This window comes from Sander lucioperca, chromosome 15 (assembly GCF_008315115.2).
Source record: "Sander lucioperca isolate FBNREF2018 chromosome 15, SLUC_FBN_1.2, whole genome shotgun sequence".
NCBI classification, from domain to species: Eukaryota; Metazoa; Chordata; class Actinopteri; order Perciformes; family Percidae; genus Sander; species Sander lucioperca.
Window position 1 is genome coordinate 8,845,773 of NC_050187.1, and position 27,600 is coordinate 8,873,372.

General features: G+C 40.6%; 1 protein-coding gene across 1 annotated transcript in view; it reads left to right on the forward strand.

Annotated features, from left to right (window-relative positions):
• LOC116047871 (sodium/potassium/calcium exchanger 3-like) overlaps positions 1 to 27,600 on the forward strand; it is a 135,765-nt gene that overhangs the window by 98,411 nt on the left and 9,754 nt on the right. The window contains exons 3-13 of the mRNA XM_031296896.2: positions 7,060 to 7,136; positions 8,624 to 8,698; positions 9,056 to 9,140; positions 10,100 to 10,203; positions 10,788 to 10,862; positions 12,491 to 12,516; positions 12,627 to 12,680; positions 18,040 to 18,167; positions 19,752 to 19,912; positions 21,884 to 22,124; positions 26,371 to 26,537. Of these exons, the coding sequence (XP_031152756.1) occupies positions 7,060 to 7,136; positions 8,624 to 8,698; positions 9,056 to 9,140; positions 10,100 to 10,203; positions 10,788 to 10,862; positions 12,491 to 12,516; positions 12,627 to 12,680; positions 18,040 to 18,167; positions 19,752 to 19,912; positions 21,884 to 22,124; positions 26,371 to 26,537 (1,193 nt within the window). The remainder of the gene's footprint in view (positions 1 to 7,059; positions 7,137 to 8,623; positions 8,699 to 9,055; positions 9,141 to 10,099; positions 10,204 to 10,787; positions 10,863 to 12,490; positions 12,517 to 12,626; positions 12,681 to 18,039; positions 18,168 to 19,751; positions 19,913 to 21,883; positions 22,125 to 26,370; positions 26,538 to 27,600) is intronic.

The window sequence follows — 27,600 nt, forward strand, 5'->3', positions numbered from 1 at the left end:
ACATAGCAGAGGCTTTTACCCAGAGTGGCAGAGGGCAACAGTCACATAAATCCTGTATGACATACATTCACACATGACATGTAACCAAAACCACAAGTTCAACGCTCAAAGAATAAAGTTATACAAACATTATACAAATGTTTTTAGATAGACTCATGATACTTACTTATACTTGTCACTGTAAAACTTTTCACATTAAATTCATTTATTAAAATGAATATACTGGCAGCAGCATCGCCAGTAAACTACTGTGTATTTACGGTATGCACACTGTTTTTAAATGTCTAAATGTTAAGGTATTTTACTGTAAATAGACAGTTTCTTACTGTATTATTTGAATTTACAGTAATATACTGGGTGCAGTGTAATTCCCGCCTTTTCCTTTATTTTCCCAAGATGCATTGGTATTGACAGTAAATACCTGTAATCTGTAACATTCGCAGGTAGTGCTGTAACATTATTTTCTCCCAGAATGCATTGCCATTTACGGTATGATCCTGTATAACATTAAAACGGTAAGATACTGTGAGATTTTAGCTGTAAATTTACATCAAAGGTTTATAGTGTATGTATACTTTTTAACCCTTGTGCATCATTAGGGACATTTGTGTTTTAAATTTTTTTGATAATTTTGGCTCTGTTACAGTAATACATATTGCATAATTATTGGTAAAGGGGCTTTCACACCGCCGGGCAGTAGGGCTGCATGGGCAATATATCGATATTACAGTATATCGATACCGATACATGCGGCTGGATATCGTCCTTTTCGAGTGTTGTCTTTTCCTGGTTTTAAAGGCTGCATTACAGTAAAGTGATGTCATTTTCTGAACTTACCAGACTGTTCTAGCTGTTCTATTTATTGCCTTTACCCACTTTATATCCACATCATTGGTGATTATTTATCAAAACTCTCATTGTGTAAATATTTTGTGAAAGCACCAATAGTCAACCCTACAATATTGATATCGATGTAATTGGTCAAAAATATTGTGATATTTGATTTTCTTCATATCGCCCAGCTCTACTGTGGGTGAACCTCCGGTCATTTTAACTAGAGGGATGCGAAAGATGGAAAGTGGTTTCGATCACGGTGGTAGGGGTATGAAGCGGTTGCCGCCCACGTGAGCGTGCACAGATTTTGCAGTGTGAAACCAGCTTAAGGAGGTGAGGTTTTCCTCAAATTTTGGAAGTTAAGCTTTAGTTCCTATAATAAGTCAAAAATAAACTGTGTATCCAAAATACAGACCCTCAGACCTTTAAGGACAGGATCCCAGGGGGCCAAAGGGGATGTGGTTTGGATCATGGCGGTAGAGGTATGTGGTTGCCACCCACGTGAACATGCACAGATTTTGTTCACCGTGCTGAACTCCTAACGGTAACTGCAGTAGGAACTGCTTTTAATAACGCTTTGCTTTTTTGGGAAACTGTCTTGCAGATAGGCAGTTGTCAGGGCAGTTGTGAGGGTGGTTGTCATGGCGGTTGTCATGGCGGTTTTCAGGGCGGTTGCCGCGCAGCTGTGAAAAACAAACTCAGACCCTCAGACCCTTGAGGACAAAAATGTCCCCATTGAAACCCTGAAGTTGATTAAAATATGTGAATAAATGAAAGTGAGAATAAATAATAATATATAATATTTCATGGCATTTTTTTCACGCAGACATGTTTGTCCTCTAATGACACTAGAGGAACTTTTTAGTAGTTATTTGAGGCACAAGGGTTAAAATCATATATTTTATTTGTGTTCAAGTATTTTCTACAAATAAAGGATTTTGTAGAAAACATAAAGTAAGACAAAGTTCCCCAGTGTTAAATGAACACAAGCAGCAGCACAAGAACTTTGCCTAAGTATTCTAAAATTAGAAACTGGTCTCGTCAAAGAATAAGTAAAGTAAGGTATGAATCTAAATTTAGTTTCCGTGTTTGGGTTTGGGTTTGATAGTATTATCTGGTGTGTTTGTTAGCATGTGTGTTTGAATTGTAGATATTTTGTAGTATGATGTCTGCCCTTCCATTGGGTCTGACACACACACACACACACACCTTTGGTCTGTGTCCATGCCTGCATCGACTAGGTTCAGTGAGCCTCTAATCTGTGAATTGAAAACACAAAGACTCCTCACAGATGCTCCAACAGAACCAGTCATGCCAACAGACCAAGACTATTGTGGTTATTTTGGGGCTGTGGAATTGGCTAAAGCGGTGTCTCATTAGTATGTTAAGAGGCCTGTGTGTGGTGTGAGTGTGTATTTGGGTTTGTACAATTGTTACTGTATTTAGGAATATGCATACAATAAGTGTCAGGTGTGAGACGATACAGAGACTGAACTTAATTGTTGTCTTCCCTGCATGTGCTGTGTCTGTCTGTCTGTCTGTCTGTGTGTGTGTGTGTGTGTGTGTGTGTGTGTGTGTGTTGCACTCCTCTTGTCACTAGCTGTCCTTGCTGTGAAGGTTCTGTGGGAAACACATTCCCCTGTAAGAAATGGCCCAGCAGAGAAACTGAAGTTCTTTTTTTAAGTTGACTGACTATGTTTGAAATCTAAGGTGATGGCTAAAGCTCCTATAGTAACTACGTTTAGTCAGAGCAGAATTTAAAGCAGTAAAAAAAAGAGAAGAGGAGAGAAGATTTAGTGGCGCAAAATATCGATTTAGATTGTATGTTATTTGTTATTTAGGCAAAATGGCACAAACGCCATCCTAATTAGAATTTTTCATGTATTTTAATCCTGAGTAAATGGAAATATATAGTATATGATACATAATATATGATTTGCTGTTGCCAAACGCTGGTCACTGTAGTAAAGAAGATATTTGAGAATGGTAAAGCATGTATTAAGCACGACCCGCCCTGCTCTGTCTCTGATTGGCCAGTACTCGTTGTCCTTGTTGGTTGGGGTTGGTTAGGTCTAGGCATGATGAGTGAGATTGGTTGGGGTTAGTGTAAGAATATCAGATGCAGAGTAGGGCGTGACATGCCTTCACCATCCTAGGGGGAAAAAATGATTGCTTCCAGGAACATGTCTTCATCATTGCTGGGGTCATTAACCACACAACCCTCAGGAATTATCTTCCCAGACTCTTCCAACATGTTAAATTCCCAACTAGGGGAAAGAACAATTTAGATAATTTATACTAAAAGAGGACGCTTACAGGAGCATCTCGACAAAAGCCCCAGATCACAGGCAAATCGGCGTTGGCTCGGAGCTCACAAATCAGCATGTGAGCTGTTGAAACATGCAAGGCGAGAGGCTCTCTGGTGCCTCGCAGACACATTCCAGATATCTACAGTAGCAATTCACCTCAATTCAATTTTATTTATAGTGTCAAATCATAACAGGAATTATCTCAGGACACTTTACAGATAGAGTAGGTCTAGACCACACTATAATTTACAAGGACCCAACAATTCCAGTGATTCCCCCAAGAGCATGCATAAATGCGCAAGTGCGACAGTGGCAAGGAAAAACTCCCTTTTAGGAAGAAACCTCAGACAGACCCGGCGGTGTCTGACGGTGCTGGTTGGGGGTATGATGAACAATGGCAATAATAGTCACAATAAAGATAATGACTAGAAGTAGTAGTTGTAATAGTTCATGGTGTCGTAGAGCACAGCAGGGCGTAACAGGGCGTGACAGGGCATTGGCCGGACATAGCAAGTCGAAGCCGGGCATTGCAGAGCGTAGCAGGGTGTAATAGGGCACAGCAGGGCGTAGGGCAGGACCATTGCGACAGCTGCCACCATGATGTAGGTGCCATCATGAGCCAAGATGATGATGCTGGGCGGAAAAAGAACATAAGGACTCCGGGGAATAAGCTCCCCGGAGCTATGTTAGTAACAAGCATTTCTGGGACATGAATACACACAGATGGAAAGAGAGAGGAGAAAGAAGCTCAGTGTGTCAAAGGAGATACCCCGTAGTCTAGAACTATAACCGCATAACTAAGAGCTGCAGAGAAGGAGAGATAGGGAGGCTGTGTTCCGTGATTGTGGCTACACACCTTCCCCCGCCGGTCTAGGCTAATGCTGCGACTCCTTACTCCCTAAGTATACGTAAGCTTTCTATGGGGAGAAGCAGAGATAGGGTGGGGGTGCGCCATGACTGTGGCTACACACCCACCCCCGCCGGTCTAGGTGAACGCTGCAACTCCTCATACCCTAAATATAGTAAGCTTTCTATGAAGAGAAGCAGAGATAGGGAGGGGGTGCGTCATGACTGTGGATACACACCTTCCCCCGCCGGTCTAGGCGAACGCTGCAACTCCTCACTCCCTAACTATAAGCTTTATCAAAGAGGAGAGTTTTAAGTTTACTCTTAAAAGTGGTGACAGTGTCTGCCTCCCGAACCCAGACCGGGAACTGGTTCCACAGGAGAGGAGCCTGATAGCTGAAGGCTCTGGCTCCCATCCTACTTTTAGAGACTCTAGGAACCACAAGTAACTCTGCATTTTGGGAGCGCAGTGCTCTAGTGGGACAATAAGGTACTATGAGCTCTTCAAGATATGATGGTGCTTGACCATTTAGAGCTTTGTAGGATTTTACATGAAGCCAGTGCAGAGAAGCTAATACATGAGAAATATGATCTCTTTTCTTAGTTTTTGTCAGAAGGCTGTTAGCAGGCTACATATCTGGAGCTATCAGGGAGTTGAAAAGCCAATTAGAGCACAAGACACTGGTTGAGGGGAAACCTGGTGGAGGCCTGTAACAATAGGAACTTTACTGTATGTGTTGCATTTGCAACATGGACCAACAACAAAGTTGTTGTTACATGAAGAGGAAGGAGGCTATAAATGGTCAAGACATGTGGAAACAGGCCATTTTTGTGAACGGGTGTGCCAACGACAACATCCCCTAATCCTTATTTTCTTTTTCTTCTTTGTTTTTGTCGCAGCAAATCCACACACCAACAACATGTAGCCCTTGTTTCTGACATGGACATCCATTTTTGAAACACAATCCTGTCTCGCACGTGGCATTACGTCATTTCCCGTGTCATTTTCCGCATGTGTAGTTTGGAGACCAGACATACACATCAGGGATTCCTCCTGGTGAAATATCTGCTTGGTACACGTTTGACCATAACAGACATAGAATAAAAAAAAGTTGTGTTTTATTTTTTTCATTCCAAGCTCGTTTTTCAATAGCATGATGTGAGATTCTTAATTTTGTCTGTTGTTTCCCTTTCTGTCACTCCCCCACCCCCCCTCCCTCTCCGTGCTACTGTCAGTTCCTATGAGCAGACAGGCCTGTGTTGTGTTTGGGCCACACAGGGCAGGCTGATGCTGAAGCCGCCTGACTCACAAGCTCTCGGCTGTTGAGAGAGAGAATGTCACTGCACATTGGGTTGCCTTCACGTTACACAAGCCAATGCACAAATGCACACAGCAAACAAACATCCAACGGGAAAATATACACACACATACTCACAGCACACAGACAGTACACACACAGAGCAAGCCAAGCAAATCCCAACTACGCACGCACATGCGCGTCCGCACACACACACACACACACACACACACACACACAGGGCTATTTTTAGCCTGGCCACTCATACACAAAATCATATGCAACAGGAAATGCACATGATGGCTGTGAATGACTATGTGGTATATTTTGGCATGTTGTGATTAGCCGATGCTGTTGGGACAGTGATTGATTTGTGCTGTCACCTCTGTCAAGTCGAGTCAAGGATGGAGGGACAGACCTTTTTGACGTTTGCCGTCAAACTGATATCTCACACAGGACTGCTTCACACTGAGCATGTGTGGATCACTGAATTTAAACTCTTGGGCACTTCCTCCTTTTGGTTCAGCTTTTTATTTTGGCTAGAGCACAGCAGTACCATGCACCCTGAACATAAAGGGTAACTTCGTTTTTCTTTTTTTTCTTTTTTAAACCTAGACCTTATTTTTCCAAGTTTTTGTGTGTAAGTGACTGATGGGAACAACGATCTCTGAAATTGGTCCAGTTTTAAGCAAGATCGCTTCTGTCGACAGCGGTGAAACAAGCTACAATGTTAGTTATTGGGCACCTTCCATTTACGTTCACAAAAGTGCTTGTTTTGCTCAGATTATTATTCTATTATTATTATTATTATTATTAGTGTGTCTGACAACATTATGGAAATGATCTCTACAGAGGTCGACCTTTCTGTTAGAGTTCAATTTAACAATTTACATGGTGAAATACACGCAAAAATATTTTTTTATTTCAATGGAGTCTGGTGGGTTTAGCGATAGCACTCTCTGAGCTGTTTCTGGTTAAACAAAAAGGATTTTACTCTTTAACAAAAAGGTCTCAATTTAGATCCTCTCCCCAATGTTGTCAGACACTTATATTAGTAATCTGAGCCTGTCAGTGGCAAAAACAGCACTTTTAGTAGATGGAACGGACAGTGAACATTTGCCCTATAGGTTTACATTGCAGCCAGGTTCGCGGCTGACAGTTACAGCGTTCTCGCTCAATACTGAACCAATATTAAAGATTTTTGTTCACATTAGTCACTCAGACACCAATGCATGGGGAAGAAGAAAACAAAATTACCCTTTAAGTGACTCCAATTAATTGCACCTGTATGCCTTAAAATGCAGTTTTGGCTCCCCCTCCAAAAGAGCTGTGATGTGATTTAATAGCAGCACTTGACAATGTTATTTTTTAATTCTGTGGTGTTGTAGTTCTTTCTGTCGCTAGTCCAATTATAATTCGCTGTATTACGACTACAAATTAGACCAATATGCAACTCATATTGCACCCAATAGTGTAGTTTCAGACAATGTTACCGCACTCTGACATCTGACTTTCTTTTTTTTTTTTTATGTCACGATATAGTTCTTAAATTTTAATGGTCTTAAAATTGTCTAAAAAAGTCTTAAATTGGACTTGGTGAAACCTGCAGAAACCCTGAGAACTCTCATTTACCAGCTCTCTTGTATTTACTTTCCACGAGTCCCTCAGGATATCGTCCTCTCGCTCACCTGCAGTTGAAATTAAATGTTTAATATTTTGTTTCCTTTTAGTTTTATTCAGCATATATGTGTGTGTATTTTTTCTCTCTGCAGCAATCCATGAGTTTCCCAGGGATTACTTCACCAACCAGGAACGTGTTGATGGAGCAGTGGGTCTACATGTCCTTTGTGTGAGTGTTACCTGCAGCTCTCTATACACTGTACACACTTAGAAAAGGATGCCAATGCTTAAAGAACCCCCATTATGCTCCCCCCCTCCACCCACTTTGAGTGTGTTATATAGTTGTTTTGTGTATGTAAGAAATGTACAAAGTACAAAAAAACACATTTCACTCCAAAAATTCCTCAATTAATGATGTCACTGATTGAGAATGCCAGCCCAGTTTTGAGTAAAAATATGATGCTGAAAAGTAGTATAATAGGAGTCATGTCTCCCTCGCTCTCAACCTCTTCACTCTGTGCACGCTCAACTCTTGACACACTCGCTCAAATTTTCACAGCGTTACAAGTGTGCCACAAAACCAACCAATCGGAGCATTAAAGGTCAATTCTGATTGGCTGTTTGTATGCATTGACTGTAGTTTTACAGTCAATGCATACGCCACTAGAATGTATGTATGACGGTTATAATCTACTAAACGTAACCTTTTCAGCTACATTTAGTCCAGTTGTAACAGACGGCTAAACCTCTTTTCTGTTCTGTGCTGTTATTGGCTCCTCCAACAACAAACTGAGACTTTGGAGAGAGAAAAAAAAACAGAAAGTAAAAGCCACAAACCTGCTACATGACATTCATTATTTTTTAACCTAAATCTACATTTTTATTGAATCGTCATGTTTTGATGACAGTGGCTTGCTGAATAAAGGGCCAACCAAGAAAAACGCAAAAGAGCGATCTGTCTACACATGGCCGATGGTTATCCCCCCACCCCCATTCATTTAGGAACACTAAACCTAAAGTCTTGGACGTTATTCTCACCTTGAACTAATTGTTTCCTGCAGCCTCTGTACAATTTAAAGTCCAAGGTACTGTAAATTCTCTATCGGAAGCCAATATTCAAACAATGGCTAACAAGAACAAATTAAGGCCATTTGTGAATAAAGGCCCGGTAAAAAAATGGGGGGGAATTATCTGTATTGGAAAGGCTGACTTGTATTGGTGAACCAGCATAATGTACAATGACACAGCAATATTCTAGCATTTCAGACATGTCATACTCACCAGTCTTCCCTCTACATAGAGACAGAGTGCATCGCATCATACTCTGAAAGCCACGCCCACCGGGGGAACAACTCTCCGCTCTCCATTGACTTGTATTGCAGGAAGGTTCCTCCTGTTAATTTCATCTGCTAGCAAACAACAGTAAAAATGCCTAAAAGCTGCTGTGTGGTGATATTCACTGCCAACAGGGTAAATAACCCATGACTTAAGTTTTTATAAGCTGCCCACCTGAACAACTGAGCTTTTATGAAGTCAAAAGTGGATACAGACGTGAGGAATCAGCAGGAAGAATGGGGAGACAGTGGGATCATGACACTAAGCTAACGTAGAAATAACCGAAATTACGTAATTACGGAGTATTATAGTATATATATAGTTGTTTATTGTCCCTTTACCAGTGTATGTGTGTGCGTGTGCGTGTGTGGGCGTGTGCAGACGGTCTACATGTTCCTGGCCTTGGCCTTGGTGTGTGACGACTACTTTGTCCCGTCTCTGGAGAAGATATGTGAGGTAAGAGAGCACCGCCTCCACTGAGCTTCCATCACTTCACAACAACTCCCTTTGGGATGCACTGGGATGTACAGTATTTCTGTGAAGAATAGTGTTTTCTTCTCTGTTTGTTTCTTTATTTATTTTTTCTTTCTTTTCTTTCTTTATTTATTCTTTCTTTGTTTCTGTCTTTCTTTCTTACTTTTTTCTTTCTTTATGTATATATTCTTTCTTTTTTCTTTTCTTTCTTTGTTTCTGTCTTTCTTTTTTCCCTTTCTGTTTTTGTTTCTGTCTTTGTTTTTTTATTCTTTATTTATTCTTTTTTTTTTTTTCCTTTCCTTCTTTCTTTCTGTCCTCCTCTTATCCTCGCTTCACCAGCGTCTCCAGCTGAGTGAGGATGTTGCCGGAGCAACCTTTATGGCAGCAGGCAGTTCAGCTCCTGAACTGTTCACCTCTGTCATTGGTGAGAAACACACACACACACACACACACACACATTCTGTAGACTATACAGTGTTACGCCGCTAATGTTTTGTGCATTTTATGATTTTAGGTTATCATCTCATAATACTTGTGTTATAATAATTTGTATTTTCTATTTATTGCTGGTATATTTACATATCGATATATTTGTATTTTATTGCAATGTATTGCTATGTTTTCCACAACATTTCTCTAGAGATTGAGAGTTGCAAATAGGCTTGTTGCAAACTTTTAAGCCTGTGACTACTTAAATCTATGAGTTCAACTGCATTTTCTTCATTCTTAGATTTTTCTTATTAATGATTTTGAGAGGTTTTAAGAGGTACATGTGTCCCATAATTCACAGAAAAAGGGAAAAAAATAGAGAAAAGTCAGGAAAAAACTACAATTTTATGTGACAGAATTTTTAATTTCTTATTCCAATAAACTTATCTTTATCGTTGGACAGTTTGGGTGTCCGGACCCCAAGGTAAATGTCATTAACCTTTTCAGAATAAAGTCCCTGTGAACATAAATATAAAAAAAAACATAAATATATAGAGGCTTCAATTGAAAATTATTGTTTTTGTTAATGCACTCAATTATTATTCAGTTACCGTTAGCAGGGCTAATATAGCATTGTGGATCGGGTGGCTTTTTGACTACAGTCATACCACAGAACCATGTCAACATCACCAAATACACACAACCAAAAGATGTGAACTAATAGCTTTAGATTAGATTATATAGACTTTATTGATCCCAAATTGGGAAATTTCAGTGCTGCAGTAGCAAAATATCAGACACACAGCACACATACAGAATATACAAGAAATAATGAATGAAGGAAAGAATGTACAAACATATATACAAGTTGGGAATAAAAATGTACAAATACTTACATAGTATTTATAAAGATGGAAGTCGCGTGTGATAATTTGTGTTTGCGATCTGCTGCAGGAGTTTTCATCACGAAAGGTGACGTCGGGGTCGGCACCATCGTGGGCTCGGCCGTCTTCAACATCCTCTGCATTATTGGAGTGTGTGGGATATTCGCCCTAGAGGTATAGTGCAAAACACAGACACATGCACACACACGTACCTATGTCTGTTTCTCTCTCTCTTTCCATGTTTCCCTCCTAACATTCACGCAAAACATTACCAAGCATTTCAAACACTGCACTGTTAAGTATGCATCCATGAGCCGACCGACGTTGTTAAAGAGTAATATTTTATTTTGAATTTTCTGCAGTACGGCCAAGTTTAAAAAAAGAAAAAAAACAAAAAACGGTTCACATTAAACATTGGATGGAAACTACACTCTCTATCTCTCTTTCCTTTATTTCATAACTGCATTTATTTTGCAGCAAAAGTGTGTGTGTCAGAAAACCATATCTGTCCCGTTCAGCTGTAATCCCGGGAGGAAAAGAGAAACATACTTGAAAGATTTTTTTTTTCCTATTTAGATTACATGTTATGTAAGGCCAACACACACACACACACACACACACACACATACAGAGCTTGGTTTATCTTGTTAGTAGTGCACAGCAGTGAGTACCTTGTGGGATGTGTTACTCAACAGGACAAAAAAATGTAGTTCAGTTGCATCATCTCACTCCACTATGTCTGTCTGTCTGTTTCCCAGGCAATTCGTCTCTCCCGCTGGCCTCTGCTCAGAGACTCTACGTACTACACCCTGTCTATCTCTGCTCTTATAGTGGTAAGGAACATCTTGATATTACCCAAACACAGTCATATTAAAGCTACAGTGCGCCCCTATTTTATATTAATGAGCGTTACATTCAAGCCATTGCCAAATGTGTTGACACAGCACTCTGTAGTTCTCAGTATGGCTATGTTTACAAAATGGTGTAGTCCGGCAACATTTGCGTGCAGCAGCTTGAGTGATGCGTTTTACATCACCGCTGAGAAAGGACAACAGCAGCATTTAGCTTTGGAAAGGAAGAGGAGTGCTGCAACAGGTGAAGGCATGGCTGAAAACTAGTGCTGTCAAGCGATTAATCACGATTAATCGCATTAATGTCATAGTTAACTCGCAATTAATCACACCTTTTTTTTCTATTCTAAATGTCCCTTGATTTCTTTTTGTCCCATTATTTTTTCTCATTTTAATACTCTTATCAACATGGAAAAGTGGATCGGCTTGCTTTATGCAAATGTTTTTTTATTGAAAACAACATTGGCATACTGTAGTGTTCAATTTCACACTAACATTCTCACTTGGAGCAGTCATTCACACTTGGAGCAAATAATCTCTCACACAATGTAACGGCTTTGACGAGGGGGGCGGAGAATTCGCACGAGCTGTGTGCTTGGCCATCAAGTGGTATTTCAGACTGGACGTGCTGCGATGATAGCTCAGTTCACAACGACAAAACACACAGATCACTTTGGTCTTGTCAATGGAACCATTTGGCAACTTTTTAAAAGTAAACTTTCCATTCAGAATCTGCCAACGCATCCATTTCGGCATCTCATGCTCGCCATCCACATAAAACGTAACGTTAGCCTACTACTCTTTGGCCGGCTTGCAAGCCCAAACAAGTGTGTGCGACATGCCTCTTGTTTTGTTTCCGGTCTAGCTAGGTCCGGTGTGGTGTTGTAGTTTTTCTAACGTTACTAGTTGTTGCAACAGCATGTGAAAAAAACTACAAAGTTTGCTAGGCCAAAAAGAACGTTAATCTCGCGATAAAAAAATCGATGCATTAAAATGGGTTTGCATTAACGCCGTTAATAACGCGTTTAACTGACAGCACCACTGAAAACCCGAAGAAGCACCCACGAAATGTTTCGGCCAGTGATTGTACTACTAGGAAAAGAGCTACACGTTCAGCAAAAGAACTGAAATGACCGAAGAAAGTGACCGACGGACGACCGCATTTCTGTTAAAATTTAAATTACAAGATAATTACCTCTCTTGAAGAGTCCATGTTTTTTTGTTTTTTAATCCTCTCTGTCCTCCTTGATTTGACGGGATAAACACTACTAGCAGCTGCATGGAGGAGTGGTGGTGTGGGATCACCGAAGGCATGTGGATGCTCCGACAGTGTTGTTGTCATTATTTAGATTAGAATTCATCATTGGCGCGACAAAAAACGACGCACTATAGCTTTAACATTGCAATTACAAAGATTCATGCTAGAGTGTCTTGCAAGAAGAATTATGAATATATTTTTAACTTAACAACCGGTTGGACTGATGTGATTGTCCACATGTAATTATGCCTTTGTGTGTTGACAACATGTGGGATTTCGACAGCTGTGTGAATTACATATTCAAATCTAGGACTTTCACTTCTCTGTCATTTTCCTCTTTTCCATATTACAGTTCATCTATGACGAAAAAGTGGTTTGGTAAGTCTAATTTTTAAATAAGTGTTGATTGTTTAAAATGAACAAGAATGAACGGCATGCCTCAGATTGTAATTTACAGAATAATTCACATGCTAAATTCATTCTTCCAGGTGGGAAGCTCTCACGTTGATTCTGATGTATTTCGTCTACATTTTGATCATGAAGTAAGTACTATAATTAAGTTCAACACCTTATGTTTTTTTCTTAAAGAATACTCATTGACAAAATAAGGGCACTTTAAAACAGGGGCCACAATCCGTTGATTGCAGTAAACCTGTAAAGCATATCAGTGTAATGTTGTTCATTTTCACCAGTCAGAATGCTCTCCGAGAGCCATATTGCTGTGTTACATCAGTGCCTATTCACATTAAAAGTTGTTGTAAAGCAACTGCAGAAACTGTCATATTCGTGGTCAGGTTCTGCACATTATTTTTCAAACCAAATGGGTGAGATTGGATTATCCCATTTATACCATGGCCAAAATGTAACTTTTGGTAACTATTTCTTTTTGGAAACAATGTGTTGGCAGTCTCTGAGTCAACCTGTGTACGAGTATTAAACTAGAATGCAGATGATGACTCTATGTCAGAGTGTTATGTCTCTATATTGTCTGGCGTTTTCACACCTATAGTTTGTTTGGTTTGGTTCAAATCAGTTGATGAGTTTGTAAACTTGGAGCGATTTCCCCTTGGTTCGGTTTCTTTGCACACCTGGAAAAATCCAATCGCACCAAAATGCCCAAAGAACCGCACCAAGGGGTAAAACCAACTGTAGTGCGATTCAACCAAACTAAATAAGGCAGTTGTGAAACTCCCCTAGGAGATGAGGACTAACAATTAAATAAACCCGAGAGGGGGGGGAACAGGTGGAAGCAGTTCAAGGCTAAAGTAATTTATTGTTAAACCAAGGAACACCACAAAACAACTGAAAGCGATCTCCACAAAAACCAAAGATTAAAGGTACAATATGTAACTTTTCTGCATTAAAATGTCTAAAAACGACCATACCTATGTTATGTATTTTTTTGAGTTGTGTAGTTACACTATCCCAAATGTTTCCATCAAATGGCAAACCCAGAGAAATCTGTTATTTTATTTTCAGACACGTCACGTTTCATTTAGTCGCCCGTCAGTGGCGTCATAACCTTTCACCATCTAGTTACTCGTAACTTCCGTCAAAACATGGGCACCCAGATGCTACGTTTGAGAGTAATTGTAAATCATACAATGTCACAGAAAAAAATACTGGTAACACTGCTTTTTCTGCCAAAATTCATCATTTTGTGATTAATTACATGCCACTTTGCAACACAGTAATACAGCAGAAACCTTATTTATTGATACATCAATATTAATCCAGTTTAATGTTACTACAATGTATGTGCTGGTTGACAAGTAGCTAACATTAATGCTAGCTAATGCTTGGTGGATAACATCATAGGGTTACAACATCGTTCAACACATCATAAAGTATATAAGTATAAAGTTATTAGTAGTATGTTTGTTTTGACCATGGATAAAAGCAGCACTGCGCTAACCCACGAATAAGTTCACTAGTAACGTTAACGTTAGCTGTATAGATAGATGCTTAATCTAATGCTAATTTAGCCAGCTAGCGCACTCCGCTCTGCCTGCCTCACTCCCCCGGCACAAAGAGACATCATTCGGGATGATAGCTGACAACACAGCCGGGCCATGTAGCAATAGCAAGTTACCGTTAGCCCCAGTCGGTGCTTACGACGCTAATGGCAGTTTAATGAAGCGTCTGGAAACAGAGAATATCAGACCCAGGCATCCTAGTCACAACATCGGCCATCCATAATGTTAGCTAGCTAGCTACGTCTCCGTAAACGCTAACGGTGTTTGTACCAAATTTCTCCCCCCTTCGCGTTTAGATGTCTTTACAGTTAGCTAGCTAAATTAACCCGAGAACAGGTGTGTTAAGCATAGGGTGACCAGACGTCCCCGGTTTCGGTGACCTGTCCCCGGCTGGAGCTGTCCCCAGAAATGTCCCCGGTTTAAACTGTGACTGACAGACCCAAAATTGTAATGAAAGAAAGAAAACAGTGACCAAATGTATAGTCGCGCACCCTACATGCGCAGGCTCAAGACAGCCAGAGCAGCGCCGCTCAGAGCTCAACTTCGGTAAAGTTAGAAAGATATTCACAGATTTGAACTTCCGGGATCAATTAATCTGCAGCGAAATGTTATTAAATCACAAACGACGCATCTTTCCTGCCGTAGTAAGGTAAACCACGAGCTACAAACTCATTTTCATCAAATTTTCATTGTTTAGGGACCGTCTACAAACTACAACACCGAAAAGAGATACAACAAAAATATTTATTAATTTAATGATTAAATAAGGTAGTGTCTCCAAACTTACCTCAATTATAACTGGTCTCTTGCTAGTTGTACTACAGCACTTACTTTTCAAAAATAGGCATATGCCTAATTTTGGGGAATATTTTTTGCCAATAAAAATGTAATATATGTCATAATTACAGAGAGTCATGTCTCCAAAACTACTCCACACATAGAAGCCCCCCTGCTGGTTGTACTACAGCACTTACCTTTCAAAAATAAGCATAATTTTGGGGAATATTTTTTGCCAAAAACATTTCATATTTTAATAATTAACTCTCAGAGCCTGACCGCGTCGTAGACGACACAAAACGGCACCTCTGATTAATATTTAGATAATTTGATAACGGTTTAATGTAGAAACTTACCGATTTTTGCTGCTAAAAGCTAAAGAGTTAGCCATCACGGTGGTGTCTTTGGTGTCTTTGTAGCCTTTACAGAAGGTTTTCTATCCAGCCTGGAACTCTTTTCGGAGTTGTTCAGCAATAGATCCAAACGCTTATATCCAAGATTTATCCACTTGATGTCCATAATTTATCAATTTTCCGTCATTTTTGCCGCTAGCTCGATGCTAGCTGCCATTTTGAATATCCCATGATGCTTTGCGAGATTGTGTTGACGTCTTTCAACCAATGGGAAGGCAGGTCCGTCATACAAAGAGTATATGCAGTGGAAAGATGCATCACTCCACCGAATCCAAGCGAGAACAAAGGCTATAGAGTAAAAGCTAGATCACTCCAGTTTATTACCTTTCCACAGAGAAGATTGTTTTGAGATTTGGCATATATTTGGGCCTTTTTTGAAGAAATGTAAATAGTTTGTCCTTTTACATGAGTTATAATGTTCATTATGTTTATTTTTGCACTGCATGACTCCAAATATATAAGATAACTGTTTTAGAACATTGCTATGTGTGTGATTTCAATAAATATGACATTATTATTTGATTATTGGCATAAGTGAATGTCATGAGGGCAAAAGCGTCTGGACTTTTTTTGAAAAAATGTATGTATTTAGTCAACTATATAAGTTATAATGTTTATTTTTTCACAGTTTGACTCCCAAGACATATGGGAACTGATTTAGACAGGAGATTGGCTTATCTTTTATTGATCTGTCTGTGATATCAATATATATATCAGTGAGATTCATGTTCCGTTTTATTTATTTATTTGTCTTTACAACCTATTTTTACATTCAAGTGACCTCACTGCAGCACAAATATTCTAATAGCCCAGTTTTTCCTGGAAAAAAATGATGTTCATAAATTGACTGTAGACAACAGGGTTGATGTTTTACAAGCTTTTTTAGAAAATAAAACCAGACGGACAATGAACTGTTAAAATGCCCTTAGTGCTGGTAGGGTTAAATAGAGTTGTGTCTCTAAACTTACCTCACACATAATTAGTGCTGGTTGTACTACATCACTTTTAAAAAAAAAAAAGTGATATATGTCATAGAGGCATGTCTCCAAAACTACTCCACAAATAGAACCCCCCCTGCTGCTTGTCTGAATTTGTTTTCAAAGTGCACCAGATTGATGCATTTAAACAGGGGGAGCATTCCCATGGACCCCCCTAGGGGGGCTTGTGCCCCAGTGCAGCTCTAGGTCTAGTGACGCCCCTGGGGCAGTGTCCCCGTTTTAAGTTTACAAAGATAAAAATATTACCTATTTTGGAGGTATTTACGCTTCTGAGCTGAAAATGTCCCCGGATTTTGTCTCAGAAATCTGGTCACCTTAGTTAAGCACCAAAACGAATAGTTAAGATTACAGAAAAGTGAAGGGGGAGATCGGGCAGCTGGGAGATGTTCTGCTGCTGCACAACAGGCATCGAACATCATCGCCATCGCGGAGATTCCCCCTGCAATCCCCACACACACCCGTCTCTCAGCCTCGTTGAGTAGCTAGCTAGCAGTACAACAAACCCCGTCCGCCCGGTAAAATCCAAAAGGTGACATTGGCATGTGAAATATACTGTGATAGTGTGGTAAAACCTGCTAACATTAGCCGCTAATGCTCACTAGCTAACTGGTCAGCCAGCTACCAATACAGATTGAATCAAGAAAAACGTAATTATGTTGGGGAAACTGCAGCTATTTTATTAGCATGACATGAATAAATGTTACTAAACGTAATGTGAATAAACTTGAATGGGTAAACTCATCCGTGAACAGATGCATTCTAATCAACAATAGCGTTTAGCAATAAAAACTCCCATAATTCCACGCAACTTCCCTACGTCATCAAACGTCTGTGTTTACAATCCATTGTTTTGGTTGAGAGACCCCTAGCTGCAGAAAGTTACATATTGTACGTTTAATATTAATCACTAAAAGTAAACTAAAGAGCAAAGTTTTTAACAAAGTAACAAACGATTAGGACTCGGTTAACACATCCTAATAAACACTACAACGCTTCACAGCACAACTGTGTTGGAGCAACACACACGGCTTCCACTCAGCTGTCTGGCACACTGGCTGCTGAAGCTCGGTGAGGCCACTTATTGCTTCTTCCTGATTATCACAGCTGAGCAGCTTCAGCTCACGGGTGTGACGTCACTGGCAGGGGCGCACACCTGGAGAGGATCAAAGCACAAAACCCAGACACAAAACACCACGGCACGTACAGTAACACAGAGCCTTTCAGTTAGCTGAAGATAATGCACACCGCAATCTGAATTGAGTATTCTCTGTGGCCTGGGAATAAAAAGTGTTATTTAATGTTGATGGAAACATTTACAAAAAAAGGAAACTACATAAAATATCAAGTTGTTATCAGTTGTCAATCAAACAAAACTGGTGCTAGGGGTGACAGTAGCTCAGTCCGTAGGGACTTGGGTTGGGAACCGGAGTACCAAAGTACAGAGTGTGGATTGGTAGCTGGAGAGATGCCAGTTCACCTCCTGGGCACTGCCAGGTGCTCTTGAGCAAGGCACCGTACCCTCCCCCAACCGCTCAGGGCGCTGGTCCAGCACTGGCAGCCCACCCCTCTCCATTAGTGCATAGTGTGTGTGTATTTCAGGCCTGTGTGTAGTGATTTCTAACAAACAGAGTGTAAATTGTAATTTCCCCACTGGGGATCAATAAACAGTATAAATTAATTATAAAAATTATGCTGTACATAAATGTTGAGATAATTAAATAAATGTGTCTGTTTCAGGATGAACTCCCATATTGTTCGTTTCCTGGAGAGGCAGAAGAAGAACCCGTCTAGTTTAAGGAACGGAGCTGCCAATAACGCAGAGCTAGACGATGGATGTGATGCTACCGCTGTTCTACTGAAGAAAGGTACACTTTATATTTTACAAGGATTCAACAGCTGGGCGTGTATATAAGTACTGGGCAGATGGATAAACTGTTGTTTAACCAGGAAATAGTTTCAATACAATACAGTAGTTTCTGTTTGTTTACCACTTCAACAAAATAAATACATGTTTAGTAGTGAGCTTTGCAGGGATTGGTCAATGTATTCTTTAATTTGGGACAGAGCCAGGCTAGCTGTTTCCCTGTGCATCCATTTGTTAAGCTAAGCTAAATGCCTCCCTGCTGCGTTATTATGGATCCCACGTAACTTCTAGCCAAGTCCCGCCCTACGAAGCAGCACGATTGGTTGGGGTTAATTCAATTCAATTCAATTTTATTTATAGTATCAAATCATAACAAGCGTTATCTCAAGACACTTTACAGATAGAGTAGGTCTAGACCACACTCTATAATTTATAAAGCCCCAACAATTCCAGTAATTCCCCCAAGAGCAAGCATTCAGTGCGACAGTGGCGAGGAAAAACTCCCTTTTAGGAAGAAACCTCAGTAATGAGAAAAACTTCTTTTAGGAATCTTCTTAAAACACACCTCTTGTCTTGTGTTGATCTTATGTGTATACTTGCATATTTGTATGGTGTTTGTCATATTGTATTTTATTTATTTTACTTATTTCTGTTTTATCTTTTTGTGCAGCACTTTGGAAACCTTGTGTTTGTTAAAATCGTGCTATATAAATAAAGTGGATTGGATTGGATTGGATAGGAAGAAACCTCGGCCAGACCCAGGCTCTTGGTAGGCGGTGTCTGGCGATGCCGGTTGGGGATGTGCTGAACAGTGGAAATAATAGTCACAACAAAGATAATGGAACAGTGACTAAGAAATAGTAGTCATAGTAGTTCATGTCATAGGCATTGACCTCGAGTGGTTAAGGTTAGGATAGCCAATTGGTCAGGGGATAGGACCTGAACAAATCGGGTTACGTTACCTTGCATAAGCATGGACACCTGGCCAATAGTAGTGTGTGAATGCTATTGAAGAGCGGTTCTTGCCTAGAAGTTGCGTGGGTTCCATAATAACGCCTCCCTGCTCCATCTCCATACTTGGTACTGAAGAAAGAGAAAAAGTGTATTATCCAAAGTGTTGACAACAAGATCATCTGCACCACACACACACACACACACACACACACACACACACACACACACACACATATCAGTCCACTCAATCCGAATCAGAATACTTTTGATCCCCTTTTGACTATTGATCCCCTAAGGGAAATTGTTTAGTTTCAGTTGCTCACAGTCAAATTCAAGGTAAAATAAGAGTAATAAAAGAGCAAGTCAATAAGTGTACAGTAACATAAAGTAACATAGCTACAGTAACAAATAAAAACGTTAAGTAGAAGTAAAGTAAGATTAATTTAAAAAGAGTGTTTCTAAAGATTAAACAAATTCTATTGTAGTGCAGTGTGAACATAATGTGCAGCTTCAACATGAATACAGTATGAATATAAATAAGTACTGTGGGAATATAAGTAGTAGCATAAGCATAAGTGTATATTGTGTAATTACCTGTGTGTGTGTGTGTGTGTGTGTGTGTGTCCTGCAGCGAACCACCACAGGAAGCCGTCGGTGCTGATGGTGGACGAGCTGATGTCGGCGTACCCCCACCAGCTGTCCTTCTCCGAGGCGGGCATGAGAATCATGATCACCAGTCACTTCTCCCCGAGAACCCGCCTTACCATGGCTTCCCGCATGCTCATCACCGAGGTCAGGATGCACACAGGCGCACCACAGCTGCACTTTTGATCGAAATAAAGAGAGACAAAACAAATTGCCCTAAAAGAAACAAAGAAAAATTATATTTTTGGTTTCATAATGGCACCCTGTCTGTGCTAACACCACCCAGGATGCAGTTGTTTTTCCTCTGCAGATAGTTACTCAAATTATTTTACTTCATACGTTTGCAGGAACAGCTGCATGCTTGGCCAGTTATTGTAATGATGACAAACTGCTAGTAATTCATAGTGCTGGGACGGTATGCTTTTGTCCCGATTCAATTCTTTCACGATACATGGGTGCCGATTCGATCTTTATTGCAATTTTCATATATTGGCGATTCTAGAAGTATTGTGATTCGATAGTGTTGAGTATAGCGATTTTCTTTTCCTTCTTCAACAAAAACAAAAGTTGAATAATCCACTTCTAGAGACAATATATCATGAGACATTTCTAAAAATGAGTTGTTTTCTAAGAAGAATGCATTTATTTCATTTGTAAAGAAGTGGATAACATGGATTTTCTGCATTTTCAGCTTTTGGCACCTAGTAATTCACATCCTACAATGTTTCCATATCGACTGATGACACCCAGTCAACAGCTCTGCTTCATAGCATCTTAAGATAGTGCTAAAATTAGCTTCACAGACAGGATGAGCTGCTTCATAGGCCTGAATCTTGGATGTCTCAATTGAGAGCTTTAAGGTTACAAGATTAAACCAATAATATCTGACTAAATGTTTAAAGGGAGATTCTGACAACTCTGTTCACCAGCTGTCATTTACAGCTGCTGAGCTAGCTGTCTGATATTTATGTGATCTTGTCTGTAGAAAAACATTCACCACTCTGTTGATCATATATGAACAGCCCACTGCATATCTTTCCAAACATAAAGACATGATGATACAGAGTGCTGTTTTGTCTTCCACAAAAAATCTTTTGCCAAGCATAAACAGTGGATGTGCCCATTGTCATGATAGCCGGTGAAATTGATAGACGCTGGCTTAACCCTTGTGTTGACTTTGGGTCACATTGACCCGTTTTAAATTTTTGTTTTATATCAGAAAATATGGGACGTAGAAATAAGCACTGAAAATGTATAGAAGAAAAATGTAAAACGTTGGAAAAAGCAAAAACAAATTGTGAAAAAAGGCGTCAAAAATGTCAGAAAAATGTGTTTTTTTCAAGGTTAAAGGGAAGACAACACAAGGGTTAAACCTTCACTAGCTACAGCTTGTTACAACACTATTTATTACATAACTTTATAGCTGAAATTCACAGCTCTTGCAATCAAAGAAATTACTCTTTCAAATTGCATTTTCAAAATAAAAGCGTTAAAGTGTTCAGCCCGAGCGTAAGACATGACACACAAAGAGCCCCAGACTGAGCTGCAAACAAAGACACACATCTTCCTGACTGTCCTACCAAACATATATCCACCAGAGGAAAACCTAGAGCCTAGATCGCTAATGAGCCAGTCAACTGTGTCACACTGAACAGCTGAAAAACTCAACTTCAAGTGTCACAAAGTGATGACTTTTTGCTTTTAGTTTAATTTAAAAGGATTTTATAACTCTCTGACTGTAAAAGAAGAAAGAAATTCCCAGTAAATATAGCGATCTGTTGCCCAAGTCTGAATTTCACATTGACGAATGAAGCTGCTATATGAAATAAATTGGATCAGGTTGTTCCATCAGTATGTTTGTATGACAAACTGATAGATTTGTATTTTTTTAGTTTGACCTACATTTGTGCATGTCCTTGGTGGTGGTTTTTATATAGGCCATTACAGGTTTTGCCACACCCTCACATGTACAATATTTTTGTATTTCTTCAATGTAATTTGTATTTTATATTCGGTGAAACACTTAAACTAAACTAACTCTGTGTGTGTGTGTGTGTGTGTGTGTGTGTGTGTGTGTGTGTGTGTGTGTGTGTGTGTGTGTGTGTGTGTGTGATACAGAGGCAGCGTCTAATCAACACCCGGACTTTGACCAACGGTGACTCGGATGTTCCAGTGAAAGGAGGAAGTAGGCGGGGCATAGAAAATGGGCTGTCCAAGGCTGAAAGGGGCGTCAGCGTGCGCCGCGACGACCAAGAGGTGGGCAACGAGACGGAGACCGAGGACAATGAGAACAACGAGAACGATGAAGAGGAAGAAGAAGAGGATGGAGAGGGACCCTTGGTACCCTTCCAGTGCCCAGGTACCTGCTGGAGATGCATCTGTGTGTTATTGTAAATTATTTATTTTGCGTCACTTTTGTTTAAAGGTCTCATATTGTAAAAAGAATGTCTTTTTGATTATAAAGCAGGTTGCGGTGCTATATGAATACTGTCAAAGTATCAAAATGACAACCCACAGAGAAATGCACACATCTGTATTCAGAAATTGTGCCACTGAACGTGCCTTCAGGACTGGTTGTGATGTCACAACTATACTTTATATAGGTATAAAGTGCCGCTACAGTCATTCCCCGGCTGCAATGATGGTGCAGAGATTCCGAGAGTGCAGATGCAGAAGCCCTGGAAACGCTGACCAATCAGAGCAGACTGGGCTTTTTCGGGAGGGAGGCTTAAAGGGACAGGTGCTAAAATGGAGCGTTTCAGACAGAGGGTGAATACAGGTATTTTCAGACAGACAGTATGAGAACTGTGTGAACCTGAAAATGGGCATAATATGGGACCTTTAAAGAAATAATTCAATGTTTTTGGAAATCCACTTATTTGCTTTCTTTCCTGGAGTGACTCCAGGAAGCTGCACACAGTCACTGCAAGATAAGGTAGCACCACATTACCACCACCAAAACCTACATGTCTTTTAGGGCTTGGAACGAATTCCGAAAGTCGAATAAACAGAAATTCGAATAGTAAAAAAATCAATACTATTCGAATGCTGAAATTACTATTCAAATGTGATTTCTTTTTATAAATAGGTTGGCTAACGTTAGCTAATCTCCCTCTTCTCATGTCACGTCTGATGAACAATAAGTTACGGGAGTGAGAAACACAAAGCATTGTGAGGTAAATTTACTAACGTTATGTACCGAGTAACGTTAGTACAGGGGGAGTGACAGGCTGCGGCTGGAAATCGGAAGAAGGATGGGAAATAGTTTTAACGTGACTTTAAAATCGACATCCACTAAACCAATATTCAAATATTATTCGAATATAAAAAAAAATAACAAATGAAATTCAAATGGTATTATAGAGGAAGACTGACGGCTCTAATGTCTATTAGTGCATTCCATTTATCTCGGAACTCGGACGCCGAAGCTGGGAATGCTGTCACACCCGTGTTGAATGCATTCCATTTACAAGTCGGATTTTTATTGTTTTCATTAGCCAGGTTAGCCATTGTTAGCAATGCCAGTTAATAACAACGGTACGTTAATAACAGCGTAACAACATGTCCACAGATAGCAGATGGACAGCACTGTGTGTACGACTGATTTAGTGAGACACTAATGAGACAGAAGTGCTAATAACTACGTTACTACAGCCTTCACAACTGTTGATGCACGGGGCATCCATGTTGGATTTAAGCTCGGGGTACTCGGTGGGTTTCCGAGTTCCGAGCTTGGAAATCCGAGGTCAGGCGGCGTGTTTCCGACTTTGACAATTTGACTTTGAAAATCCAACTTCCGAGTACAAGTGGAACGCACTATGTGTCACGGGAGGTAGTTCAGAGAACCCAAGTGCAGAACACAGAGGCAGAGGCTAGTAATGGAACAAGGTATCAAACTGATGATACTTGTTGAGAATTGGCAGCAGAGTGTTTGTGGCCAGAAGAGAGCAGGGGCTAGGCGAGGAGGAACCAGGGGAAAGGTTGAGGCTGGCAGTCGGAGTCCAAGGCTGAGAGGGGAAATGGCAGAGGGAAGCAAGGCGCTGTCACAGTCCAGAGAGCCGGGGAGAGCGGAGCTGATCCAGTGCGGTTTCCAGGCAAAGCAGGAGAGGGACAGAGGCAGGAGTCGGGCGGGGGGAATGCTGCAGGCAGAGGGAGACCAAACTAGCAAAAGTCCAAACAAGGGGCTGGAACGAGACTGACTATGTAGCTGAGTGAACAACTGGTGGAAATGAAGCCTAGTATTTAAAGCAGAGAAGATAAACACCTGCACTGTTGATCACACAGAACACTCACAAGACAGACGGACAGGGAGAAGCTTTTAGCTAGAAGGTAGAGGGGGCAGAAGCAGAGGGTGTGAGAGCAAACAAGATATATATGATTTAGACGTGGTGACAGGCATATTGTTGAATGTCAGGCTAGCTGTTTCACCCCGCTTTTAGTCTAAGGTGACCAGATTTCTGAGACAAAATCCGGGGACATTTTCAGCTCAGAAGCGTAAATACCTCCAAAAAAGGTAATGTTTTTATCTTTGTAAAACTTAAAACGGGGACACTGCCCCAGGGGCATCACAAGACCTAGAGCTGCACTGGGGCACAAGCCCCCCTAGGGGGGTCCATGGGCATGCTCCCCTGTAAGAACATTTAGGCTGAATCCCATTTCTCTATTACCCCTACCCCTTAGCCCTTGGCCCTAGAAAAACGAGGGGTAAGGGGTAGGGGTGAAAACATACCCCTATGAAATGGGACGCCACTTGGTTACATCATCATACATATAGGTCTGTTTGCAATACATATTTGTATACACACTGCATGGTGTGTTGTATATCTGTTTCAGTTATCACTGTTTTGAATGTCATTGATGTTCAGAAACACTTTCTTTGTTAACAAAAAGCTGTCTTTATTGCCCAATAAAGTAAACATTACAGGCAAAAACATTATATAAAAATATGTTATATTACAGAACCATTATCAACTATTAGAACCATAACTTACATGTCACACACACATATAAAGAAGGCACTCAAATGTATAAAACTCAAAAAAGACACACAAGACCACAAACAAACAAAAAACTACAGCTATTCTGAAATTCCAGACCCCAGTCTGATGCCTGTTGGCCAGTAACCTTTCCCTCCAACCCCATTTCTTTCATTAGTGTCCTGTATCATAACAACAACAATGTAAAGGTGCATGAACAGAAATGAATTACACATGTTTACAATAATACAGTACCAATACAATAATGAATGGCTACAACATGAACGCAGAAACTTCTGCTCGTTTTCAGAAAGTGGATCAGCTGCTGGGTTACCTCCGGCGTCCCTGTGTGATACAGGACGGTAGTGTTATACACTGATATCAAACGAAATTTGCTGCTAATGGAGTTTAGTTAACACTGTAGACATGCATGGAGTCCATTCAAGGCAGAGAAATGCGGGACTGTTGTGCAAATAAGCAATGTAGCTAACGTTAACTTTAGCGTTAGCGTTAGCATAGCAAGCTAGCGATTTTTAAAAACGTTTCAATTACAAATATGGTTGCAAATATATATGTACAGGACTGTGTAGAGCGCAAAACAAGACCGTCGTAATTTTTAAATCAATTCTTTAAGCCGAAAATACTTACATTTATGGATCTCTCTGGTCAACGGGGCAGCCATGTTCCTTGTTGCGCAATGAATCTGGATAGCCCTTGCAAGGGGTAGGGCTAAGGGGAAGGGCTATATACCCCTTAACACCAAGTAAGGACGCGAGCTTACTTGAAAAGCAAGGGGTAACGCTAAAGTTAACGTTAACGTTAGCTACATTGCTTATTTGCACCAAATAATGTTGTTTATTTGGTTGCCATCACTTCGCGAGTGATGACGTCCTATCACTGTTCCAGTTGCTCTGCTCACCCTAGGGGGAGAGAGAGCGGATGACAGTTTGCTTGAGTTCAGTAGAGAAGACGGCGCTATGACTTTATGACTTTTCATAAACAGCTGAAGGAGCGGTGGTGCGCGGTTTACATAGCGGAAACCCTGTTGTGCGTCTGCCCTATTTCTGATACCGTGGCGCTGGAAATTTTACCATGGCGGACCACCACTATGCTATCAACATAGAGGAAACATTGTGAATCTTTTTTTTTTAACAGAATAGGACAGCAAACTGTTCTTATGGGTGGACATCAGTTTAAATCTGAAATGTGAATGAAATTAAATGAAATGTTAATTACTCTCCTTACGTCTAGGGATTGCAGAGCTTGGTTTTGCTTGTGCATTTGAAAACAAAGAAAGCTAAACGCTTAGCCGCCCGACTGAAGGTAAAGATGAGAGGCCTACCTTTGTCGTATCTTGCACCTTTCCGCTCTTCTTTTTGGACCAGGTCTGTCTTCGTTCAGGTGTCAAACAGCGTCAACATCAAGTTGACAGTTCATTTGTAGACATTTGAAGATGCGGACATAACATCAACACAACTTGTTGGGGAAAACGTCACGACAAATCAGCCAATAGAAACCAAGAGGTGGATTATGACGTGACATAGTATAAGAGGGCATAATAATCTGTCTTTCCCCTGCCTCCATGTATCTGAGCCATGACACTGTGTCTCCTATCTTGTGTGTTTGCAGCGGGTGTGTTTAACAAGCTTAAGTGGCTGGTGGCCTGGCCTCTGTGCCTGCTGCTCTACTTCACCGTCCCCAACTGCGCCAAGCCTCGCTGGGAAAACTACTTCATGCTATCCTTCTTCTGCTCCACCCTGTGGATCGCCGCCTTCTCCTACATCATGGTCTGGATGGTGAGAGACTGGGAAGAGAGGAAGGCAAACTGGCATAGATGGGGATAAATAAAAACATACATGCTCAGTGATATGCTGTTCTGCCATAGCCTGTGTGATTTTATACATTTACATTTGTTTTAAATCTTTAATGTTGTGTGTAGCAATTAACCTGTGAAATTAACAAAGTATCCGTTAGCCATATACAAAAAAAAAATTAAATTAATAGAAGATTGGCTAGAATGGAAAGAAAAAGAAAACCAAACTGGAGCCGGGAGGAAGGTGTGCTGGTGGTGGAGGAGGTACATTAGTGAAAACATGAAAAAAGGGCAATTTAGTAGCACATTTTTGCCTCGCATTTCCAGACATATCCCCACAGCGCTGCGGAGTAAGGTCTGGCCCCTCCACAGATACATTCCTTGATAGGAGAGAAAAAAACGCTCTGGGTTGTTTGCATTTCTTTGAACCAATCACAACCGTCTTGGGCGGCGCTAAGCTTCAGACGCAGTGACGGGGGCTCTGCAAAATAGTCTCGGGAAGGAACTTCTTTTGGTGGAACATTTGCACACAGCAAACGATAACGCCACATACAGTATTAAATGAAGTTAACTGTTGAAACAATACAGTAATGTGAGCTAGTTAAATTAGCTGGATACATGGTTAAACATAATTTGTTCTTACCAGTGTATCGCCTTGTGTACTTCATCCACAGCAATCCCACCAATCGGTCCTAAAATAAGTAGCTGAAATAAAGCAACTGAATGTTGCTGATTCAAGATCCAAATACATGTCCAGTGTTTTGCCTAGGTTTGTGGAAGACTTAGGTGTACGTATTTGGTGGGGGTTAAGAGGTCCTTCCTCAGAACATGTTACTATTTTCGTCTAAAATTCAAAAAGCATTCATCCAACCAACTTCGCACATGGCAGGTGTATTGCTGTGGACCGATGAAGTGTAGTGTTGAGAGTGAAGTAGTAACTGCAGCTGTGGCTCAGGAGGTAGAGCAGTACCTCTACTGAGCACTGAACCCCAGGTTGCTCCTGATGAGGAGTCCAGTGCCTTACATGGCAGCTGCGCCACCATCAA